Source organism: Elephas maximus, chromosome 4 (assembly GCF_024166365.1).
Source record: "Elephas maximus indicus isolate mEleMax1 chromosome 4, mEleMax1 primary haplotype, whole genome shotgun sequence".
In the NCBI taxonomy this organism is placed as follows: Eukaryota; Metazoa; Chordata; class Mammalia; order Proboscidea; family Elephantidae; genus Elephas; species Elephas maximus.
Window position 1 is genome coordinate 94,118,696 of NC_064822.1, and position 10,814 is coordinate 94,129,509.

Here is a 10,814-nt window from a genome sequence, read left to right on the forward strand (position 1 = left end):
TGTTTTGTTTTTTAAGGTTTTTTCCCCCGTTACTCAATTAATGTCTGTTTTTTCTCAAATTTCTGTTAATATTTGATTGCCTGTTCATATTTAAGAACGGAAAGAGGTTGACTGAGAGATTTGTGAATGTTAACAACGTTTGTCACAACACAGCTAATTATGTGAGAGTGAACTGCCAAGAGTTGGTCCTTAGTTCCTTGTAGTGCAGTTCCCTCACATGCCAGAATGTTGTGGAGTTTACTCTGGGTCCTTTTGGTCATCAACTTCCTTAATAGCTTCCTTAGGTTTCCTGACAGTTCATTCAATGTCTTTAGAAAAAAAGATTCTTACTTAAAAAGAAACAATATGCATGGGGGATTGAAAGATCTACTTGTGTATTCGTTATTTTCAGATAGCAGAGAAAGTTTAGGAATCACTTGTTCCACCTGCAGATCTTCTGTTACTCCCCTAACTTTCCATTTTGCTTCTCACTCCTGTCCTTGAAAGCTTGCCCGCCAAGTCCAGAAAGTCTGTAGGACTCTGGGGGACACCTTTCTCCCTTCATACTCCTGTTTCAGCATCCCCCACTATGTATAAGCAGCAGCAGCACTCCATCAGCTTTCCCTCCTAGAGGCATGCAGTGGGCCCTCTCTCAGCCTTTTTGCTGTCTTTCCCCACCACTTTATCATCTTTCTGGTGGAGTCTTAGGAGAACAGAATAGGGCATAAAATGATACATCCTATTTTGAACTGGAGGTCTTCGTTATAAAGTTTTAAAGAATATCAGGCGTTAAACTCTATTAAATTCAGATGTTTTTCTCTCTGTCTTTAAATATTTGTTGCATAAAGAAATGACTGAATGGATAAATTAAAATGCATAAATTAATCTGATTTTAAAGTCATATGCATGCAAAAACTGAGGTTATTTGAAAGCTCTCTTGAAATTTGAATCTGTTGCCTCTTCTCTGCCCTAATTTCACTGCTTTGTTGCCGATATTCATCACTTCATACACAAATTATTGAGGGAATTTTTTAACTGTCCTGCTTCCATCCAGTCTTACCCTTCTTCAGTCTGTCCTCAACCAGATGCCCTGATGGACAGTCTGAAATGCAAATTCCTCTGACGCGTATGCTATTTTCCATCTTGTCTCTGGAGAAAGCTTACTCATCATTCAAAATCGGCTCTCTATACTGTTTCCTCCCCTATAAATCTGCATGAAATCGCCCTTTAGCACTCTACCAGTTTTGTACCTTCTATGACTTCTGTTGTTGTGCTTTGTTTTGTGACTGCTTTGTATTGTCTTTCTCCACTACTGAATTTATGTTTTCATCAGCATATCCTTTTCTGCCCATTGGAGTTAAGACATTCATTCAGCTGACATTTTTCTTTCCTACTAATGACCTTGGATTTTCTGTATTTATGCACCTTATTGGGGGAAAATGGCCTTATGTTATTATTACAGTTATTACTAGTAAAATCCAGGCTTTCAATTTCCTGTACTCTCCTTTTAGCTGTTTTAGAGAACCAGCTTCATGGAGGTATAAATTTCCTTCTAGAATGCCAAACTGAGGGTATCTGAGTTCAGCTGAGTTCTCTCTGCCTCTCAGCTGTTTGACATTTAGATTCTGTTACAAAGAGCACCACCAACCCTCACCTGAGGTGTGAATAGATAGTACTCATAGTTCACAGCTTATAGGAGGGCATGTGTTTTGATACGTTTTTATGCTCCATATTCCTTTACCTCTTCTTTGTTTTGTTTTTGATAGCAAATCAATTTTCATAAACAAGGAGGTAGACGTGGTTGAACCTATTGTTTATCTATAATATTTATGCATTGTAGGGAGTCATAATCTACTCCTCAGGCCCATTTTATAGTTTGCTTAACAATCATAAAGTAACATATTAAGCAGAAAATGAAAGAGTAACATATTGCATGCTTTGATTACATTTTTTTCAAAGTTTTGATTGCACAGTGAAGCTTTGTTTACTAGACTAGCGAATAATTGATGCCTTCAGGCCAAACCAAAACCATTGCTGCCCAGTAGATTTCGACTCATAGCAGCCCTATAGAACAGAGTAGAACTGCCCTATAAGAGTTTCCAAGGAGCGCCTGGTGAATTTGAACTGCCAACCTTTTGTCTAGCAGCTGTAGCACTTAACCACTACACCACCAGGGTTTCCAGCGACCCCATAGGGCTTAAACTTGGTTTATTTCTTCTTTCTACAGGTTGACACTGAATTGTTTGTTCACAAAAAATGATTCATATATTGAAAAAAAAAATCCATCCAGAATTCTCTATTCTCATTTCTTTGCTTATGATACAAGTTTGCCAGTTGCTGTTGAGTCAGTTCCAACTCATGATGACCCAACGTGTGTCACAGTAGAACTGTGCTCTATGGGGTTTTCAGTGACTGGTTTTTCAGAAGTAGATCACCAGGCCTTTCTTCTGAGGCACTTCTGGGTAGTTTAAAACCTCCAAATTTGGTTAGCAGCAGGGCATATTAACCGTTTGCACCCCTCGGGGACTCCTTGCTTATGCTGTTTACCTGTATTTTACTTGTAGAAACAAATTTTTTAAGTGTAGAATCAGCCCATATATCCTTTCAGAAGCTTAAAAGATCATTACAACCGCTATCTAAAGAACAAAGTGAGACAAGAGTGGAAGTAGAGTGCTGTGTGGCACGTCAGCTGAATTTATTTTATCAGCGGTGATCTTGTACCTATGTATATTTCATAGAAAATGAAGAAATACCATCCTTCATGAATTAATCTTTATTTTCAGATCTTGATTCTTCACAGAGTAGTCAGTCTACCGGTTACTCTCCAAGGCAAACAGATAGTTCTTACAGTTCTAGTTCAGAAATGGTAAGTTTTGCTGTTTTTGCTTTTTAATATATGCTCTATTAATTTAGAATTATTTGTATGTCTCTTAATTTACCTTTACATTATGAATAATTGGAATGGCATATTATGTACTGAAGAGGAATGTTATATTTCTGATAAACCACCTCTTTAAATGGAATTCTCTTTCATTTACTCTTCTGTCTCTATCTATCCAATCTACCATTTGTTTTTAACTCATCATCCATACTGTTTTTGCTCAGACACCAACAACCTCTATTTTGCCAAATTCATTGGATACTTTTCAGTTTTTATCTTCTGGTTAGCAGCAAAGTGCTTAACCACTGCACCACTAGGGGTCCTTAAATAATATTGCTAGAAATGATTATTTTCTCTTCTTTGAAAACATTGTCTCCTCTTTGCTTTTATGATAGCACACTGTCTTTGTTTCCTTCATACTTCTCTAATGGTTACTTCATATCTTTGCCCACTTCTCCTTTACTCTTCCTACCATAAAAATATTAGAATATTTAGTGTCTGTTACAAGACCCTCTTCTTTTGTTAGCCTAACTCTAAACCCTATATAATGTTATGCACTCCAATGACTTTATATACTCTGGATGATGGCAGTTCCAAAATCTGTGACTAGCCTTGATCCTTATTTAGATATTCTGTCTCCTCTGGGAAATATCTTTTTCAATATTTCAAAAAAATTTCTGTATCTTCTTATCTCAACCCGAATCCCCTGGTCTTCTCCTCAAGTCAGTTTTTCTGATATTTCCCTTATCAGGAGATACCTTTCCATCCACCCAATTGCTAATGCCAGAAACTTAGTAGTCAGCTTTGGCATTTCTTTCTCTGTCTCATTTTTCTCCCCAACCCTTTCAATCCATCACTACATCATTCAAGCAATTTTACCTCCAAAATAAATTGCAAATTTTTCTACTTCTCTCAATCTCTGTTGTCAATACCCAAGTCTAAGACAACATCATCTTATTCTTGAACTATTGTGCTTGTTTCCTAATAGATCTGTCAACTTCCACTCTTGTCTCACTTTGTTCTCTGGATAGCAGTCATAATGGTCTTTTGAAAACAAATTGAATCTGTTATTCCCATGTTTAACTATTTAATGGATTCCTATGTTAACTTTAGAATCTAAACTCCTTACCATGGCTTACAGGCCCGGTGTAATCCAGCCCTTGGCTACATCTTCTGGTATCATTCTCCCTTTCCCAGCACGTTGCACACATACTGACATTTCATTTTTCTTGGCGTTGTCAGTGCCTTTCCTGCTTTCCAGGGCTTTTATACATTCTGTTTCCCCTTCCTGGAATAGATTTACTATACCTTACCCTACTGTCCTCTAAGTCTCAGTTTAAATATGTTACTTCTTCAAAAAGTCCCTCTCTGCCTCCTCAATATAAATTAGGCCCCTCTGTTATGCTCTCAGGAGCCCCTGTTGGTGCAGAGATTAAGAGATCGATGGCTTACCAGAAAGGTTGGCAGTTTGAATCTACCAGCTGCTCCTTGGAAACCCTATGGTGGCAGTTCTACTCTGTCCTACAGAGTTGCTATGAGTCAGACTCCGCTCAGCGGCAGCGGGTTTGGCTTTTTTGTTTGGTTATGCTCTCAAAGGAGCCCTCGTGGTGCAGTGGTTAAAGCACTGGGCTGCTAACTGGAAGGTCAGTGGTTCGAACCCACCAGCCTGGTCCTTGGGAGAAAGATGTGGCAGTCTGCTTGTGTGAACATTTACAGCCTTGGAAACCCTATGGGGCAGTTCTACTCTGTCCTAAAGGGTTGCTATGAGTTGAAATCGACTAGACAGCAATGGGTTTGGTTTGGTTTGGTTTCGTGTTTTGCTCTCAAAGTGCCTCATACTATTTCTTTATAACACTCTTCCCAGTTTATAATTATGTGTATACGTGTATGATTACTTGGTTAATGTCATTTCCCACGTTAGGATGTGTGCTCCAAGAAGACAGCGACTGTGTCTGTTTCACTTGCGTTGCAGATGCTCAGTGAATATTAATCTCTTGAATAAATAAATATGTTGAACTTTCTTTCTCCAATTTGTGCCCAGCCAGTTTCAGTGCTATTTCTTGAACTCACTTTTGCTATTTAAGTGCCAATCAGCTGTGGCTTATGCCCCATTTTAGGTTTTTTATATTTATGCTGTCTATTAATTTGAATAATCAGTACTTTTATATAAAATTTTTATGAAAAGAATATTTTACATAGTTCAGATAAATTTTTCAGGAGGTTGAGAAATTCAAGGTAGCAAACTGAAATCTAGACCTATTAATATTCTTAAAGGTTGACTTTTTAGATAACACTTAGTTGAGATATTTCTTGCTATTTAATTTTTTTTGTCTATTTGATTTTCTGATCGCTAATAGTCACCTTAAATATTTATGTGTTGTATCTTTCATGAGACTGTGCCCATAAGAGGTATGTAATAGGTATTTTTTGAATGAATGGGTCAATGACTGAATAATAAGACAAGTTATTTGTGTTAGCTGTTCCTTTCAAAGGTGTTACTTCTATTCCACCCTTTTTAAGTGGTTGAAGAGCATAGTGCGTATCTTTTCTTCTGTGTGAAAGGTTAAGAGGATGATATAGTCTACCATAAGGGGGACTAATAAAAGAAAAAAAAAATCCCTTCCCCCCCCTTTTTTTTTATCACTTTTGAATTTCTAGAATAAGGATTATTATTACTGTTCTTGGTAAAAATCCATAACCTTCTAGGAGGTGGTACATTATAGTTTGAAGATTTTTTTGACACTGTACCTGCTTTGACTTATCACAGTCTCTTCTATATTTAGAAATTTTCTAATATGATTTTTAAGAATATCTGTTTTAAAGTGATTAGGTGAAACTTTTAAAAAGCTTAAGCATTATTTACAGTAAAATTATTCAATTTCTTTTAGCCATCTGAAGATGAAGATCAAGTTTTGCCACAAAGTGAAGATTCAAATAGAAGATTTATTGAAACCAAAGAAACAACTAATAATGTTTATCTAAACAGGATGTCAAAGCTTTCAGATGATAGGATTATTAAAAACAATGCCAGCATTCATAAACAGAATGAGATTTCTCCCCAGTTCTCAAAGAAAAATAATTCAGATCAGTTTTCACAGTCTCAGCATAACTCAGCATACATATTGCAAAACAAAACCAATAATAACTGCATTCTGCAGGCCGCAAAATGTGATGCATGGGTACAAACAGAGAGTGAACATGCAATAGAAGAAAAATTAGATGCTGCCATACAGTGTGATATAATTTCAAAATGTAAATGTAGAAGTGATGTGTCTTCTCTTTCTAATGCTGAAAGGTGCAGTGGAAATATTAAGGCAGAGACCACTGGAGGGCAGGAAATCCTTAAGAACAACTAATATTCTGAAATCACAGCCTGGGATTTTAGCATTTCATTTGACCTGTAAAGGCAATTCTATTAGTTTAGAATTTCATGAACCTAATAAGGAATGAGAACATTGTAGCTAAGCATAAGGTGAAAGAATTTAGAGGGTAGATTTATGGTTTGTTTTAAAGCATTTTAGTATTGCTTTATGCATTTAATCTTTTACATAGACAGTGCTTTCGTACGTTTAGTATATCTTCAAGTTTTTAAAAAAATTTATATATGTAAGTTTACCATTTATTATTCTTATGGTGATTATTTGTTGGAAACCCTGGTGTTGTAGTGGTTAAGTGCTACAGCTGCTAACCAAAAGGTCGGCAGTTCAAATCCACCAGATGCTCCTTGGAAACTCTATGGGGCAGTTCTACTCTGTCCTATAGGGTCATTATGAGTTGGAATAGACTTGATGGCAGTGGGTTTGGTTTTTTGGGTTTATGGTGATTATTATAATGTTATGTTGTTTATGTGGATTAAAAATATGATTGCTTCCTTATGACATTTATTTTAAAATTTTGTGCAGTTGCATCTTTTAGCAAAAATGTTCTTCCAAGGTTTTTAGGCAGAAAGTAATACTAAATAATATCAAATATGTTTCATTAGCTATTTATCTTTGTAATATTATACTCATATTAAAAATTTATAGCATTAATTTTTATATAAAATATATTTTCTGTTTTGTTTGGATAAAATTTTTTTGTTGATGCTTGTATTAATTCAGAGGAAAATGTGTTTCTCTTCAGGATTAAAAGAGTTTTAATGCTTTTATAAAAGAATTGGTTGAAAAGTGAAAAAAAATTACTTGTGTTCACTAATTTTAATGTTGATTCTTTTCATAAATATTGTATCAGGATTTCTCTTTTCTAAAATATAGGCTTTGTTTCCAACATAACATTTTTTGTGTGTGTCAAGAAGATTTTAAATGTTGGTACTTTAAAATTGACATTTGTATGGTTATATTACAAAGTACACAGCAGGGGGCATTCTGATATCTAACTGAACCAAAAATAAAATCGTTAGAGTTTTCTGTGCCTTTAAACAAAAAGATAATTAGATACTGCATTTTCACATACGTACATATCACTCAGTAGTTTGTGTTCCAGAGGTGATTTGAGGCATAACAATTTAGAAACTCCAACAGCTAATGTATGAACAGTAGCAATCTTCAGATATTTTAGCTAGTTTTAGTTGGTTATTTTTGCTGCCTCAAAGTCAGCACAGTGACTCTTAAATAATTTCTTCTAAGTGTAGTAATCATCTCATAAAAGGGGAATGTAATTATCTGATGTACATTCATAGTTTTTCAAAAGGCCAGATTTTCATCCTTATAGTACCTGAAAGGTATTCCATCATGGATTATCCTGAGCATTATTTTACAAAAATCTGACTGTCACAGTGAAGACTGAAAGAAGACTCTATACTGGTGAAATTAGAATAAGATTGAGTGGTGAATCTTGGGTTATTTCAAATATCAAATAAACTAATTTTCTCCAAATACTAATCAAAGTCTAGCAATATTGAAAGTAAGTTCATTACAAAGGTCTACAGCTAGTTCTATTTTTATCAATGTAATAGTATGGCAGTTAAGCTTAGTAAGATGAAGAAGAATATCAGAACTTTTTTAATACAATGATCACACACCCTGGGAATAAGTAAGGTACTTAATTATTAAAGGAGATAAAGATATTTGGAAAGGAAATAGCTTTACAAAGTAAAATGGTATCTCTTATAGATTATAAAATACTTCTTAGAGTACCTACTGGTTTAGATTTTCTGTTGGTGAAAGCACTTGATGAAAATAAATAAATGATTGAAGTAAATGTAGCTTTCTTTTCATACTTGCCATCGAAGGTATATAAAACGAAGTAAATGATATTGACTGTAAAGTAAATACTAGTTAAGTCCTATCCAGGTGAAACAAAATGGAAGGCTTAATAGTGATTCTGCGCACATTTGTAATGTACATTGCTAATCACAGTGACTCCAAATAAGATAGTATATATTGAATAATGGCAGCTGCTATGCAATATTGAGCTAGAGTTGGTGTTTAATCAGATTTGTGAAATAGTGCAGTGTTTTGATCAGCATCAACAACTCTAGGAGGAGGCCATTTGTAATATGGGTTATCTTTAGGAATAGTCTCATGTAATTTATACCAGTTATTACAATTTTAATTTAGTTGTGTAATTTCTTGGTTAATGCTTCTTTTCCTTATGACACCATAGCCATGTAGCAAATGCCTCCCTTTGCCCACCCTATATCCTTGGCACTTTTCATTCTCATGCATGCCAGCCTGATTTACTACTGCCAGCACTTGCAACTCTTCCTGAGGCCTTTCCCTTGGCTGCAGACACCTGTTCTGCCCAGGTACAGGTAGGTTGGAAGTACCGAGGAATTAATCTCCCTTGAGAGCAGTCCGTTTAAACAATGACAGGATAACTCCCTCAGATGCATGTTCTATATGAGTGCAACACAAAGTATGGTCCATTTACCAGTAATATCAACATTGTCTGGGGGCTTGTTAGAAATGTAAATTCATGAAAACCACCACCAAAACTACTGCATCAGAATCCCTGGGAGTGGAGCCTAGGAATCTTTGTTTAAACAGGTGATGTTTATGCACTCTAAAGTTGGAGAAAAATTATTCTTCCACAGTTCCTTAGAAGGATTAAGCTTCTGTTGTTTACAGTGGTAACTTGCTTCATAGGACATCTTTTATTAGCTTCCTTTCCTTTCTTCTCTCGCTTCCCCACATCTATACCAATGTTTCTTGAGATCACACCATAAACAAACTTTATGCGTTTCAATTCCTGTCTCATAGTTTGCTTTTGGGGGAACCCAAATTAAGACAGACAGGGATCATAGCAAATGGTTTAATTGGTGTAATTTAAATGTTAACTTTGCTATGCCTTCTAATTTTATGGTTCTCGTCCCAAATTCCCATTTCTACCACCTGCCAGAAACTCAGTAAGTGGGCCTACCAACAACAGTGTTTTAAGAGAGATTTATTTGTAGAAACACTGGCAGCTTAGACTAAAGTGAACAGGGACAGTACAACAGGAAAGGAGACCATGATGGTTAAGGTTGTGCGTCAGCTTGGTTGGGTCATGATTCTCAGTGGTTTGGCAGTTGTTTTTTTTTTTATAATGATATGATCACCTCCATGATGAGATTTGATATAATGTGATCACCTCCATGATGGAATCTGCTGTGAGTAGCCTATCATTTGAAAGGGAATTTCCTTGGGGTATGGCCTGCATCCAACATAAGTGGACTTTCTAGCAAGGCTCACGGGCTTTGCTTGTGTTGGATCCTGCAGCTGACTTCTATTCATCTGACCTCCAGTTCTTGAGACTTGAGCTAGCAGCTTACCTGCCGTCTTGCCTGCCGATCTTGGGATTCGTTGGTCCTCACAAACTGGGAGTCAGAGCCCTGCTGTCTGACTTGCAGATCTTGGGTTCCCCAGGCCCTGTGGCTATGTGAATCAGGAGAAGCCTCCAGCCTGATCCACATTCCAGTCTCTACAACCATGTGAGACATTTCCTTAATATAAATCTCATATATATATATATATATGTATATATTTGTATGTATAGTAAAAAAGAAGAAGACCCTCAAAGAGATGGATTGACAGTGGCTGCAACAATTGGCTGAAACAGACTGTTGTGAGGATGGCACAGGATTGGGCAGCGTTTTGTTCTGTTGTAAAATTTTGTTTCTCTAGAACCACTCCTGGTACCAAATGTCTTATTTGGGTTCTCTAGAGAAGGAAAACCAGTAAAGCATACAAACACATACAATCTATTACATAAGAGATACCATTTTATTTTGTAAATCTATTTCCTTTGCAAATATCTTTACCTCCTTTAATAGTTAAGTACCTTCCTTATTCCCAAGGTGTGTGATCATTGTATTAAAAAAGTTCTGACACTCTGAATGTAGACTTTTAGCTTACTTTACTGTGAGGAAGTTTCTCTTTGTTAAAGCCATCCACTTGTGGCATTTCTGTTACAGCAGCACTGGATAACTAAGACAGAAGGTTACAGCCCCTCCATCAATTTCCAAACTTGAGCAAGTTTAACAGCCCACAACTCCTTGAATGAAGGGGAGGCTGGGTCCTCTTGAGGAAGGACATCACTACATGTCCAAAAATTTATACTGCTAATCTTTCCCCCAGCCTTCCCCAAAGGGATATATGGCCTTTTTACAAGAGTGAGTGTTCACTGGGGAAAAGGAAATAATCAGACTTTGGGGAGATTACTGTGTACTGGCTCTGAACTGACACTAAGGTCTGATATTCTTCTTCATTTTACTAAGCTTAACTGCCATACTATTACATTGATAAAAATAGAACTAGCTGTAGACCTTTGTAATGAACTTACTTTCAATATTGCTAGACTTTGATTAGTATTTGGAGAAAATTAGTTTATTTGATATTTGAAATAACCCAGATTCACCACTCAATCTTATTCTAATTTCACCACTATAGAGTCTTCTTTTTCCATATGTCAGTCTTCACTGTTACAGTCAGATTTTTGTAAAATAATGCTCAGGATAATCCATGATGGAATACCT

At 36.2% G+C, this 10,814-nt stretch overlaps 1 protein-coding gene across 1 annotated transcript in view; it reads left to right on the forward strand.

The window, feature by feature from the left end:
* Positions 1-6,216, forward strand: part of C4H12orf40 (chromosome 4 C12orf40 homolog) — a 59,964-nt gene extending 53,748 nt beyond the window's left edge. Inside the window, exons 13-14 of the mRNA XM_049884851.1 lie at positions 2,763-2,845; positions 5,749-6,216. Coding sequence (XP_049740808.1) covers positions 2,763-2,845; positions 5,749-6,216 — 551 coding nt within the window. The remainder of the gene's footprint in view (positions 1-2,762; positions 2,846-5,748) is intronic.
* Positions 6,217-10,814: the final 4,598 nt, after the last annotated feature.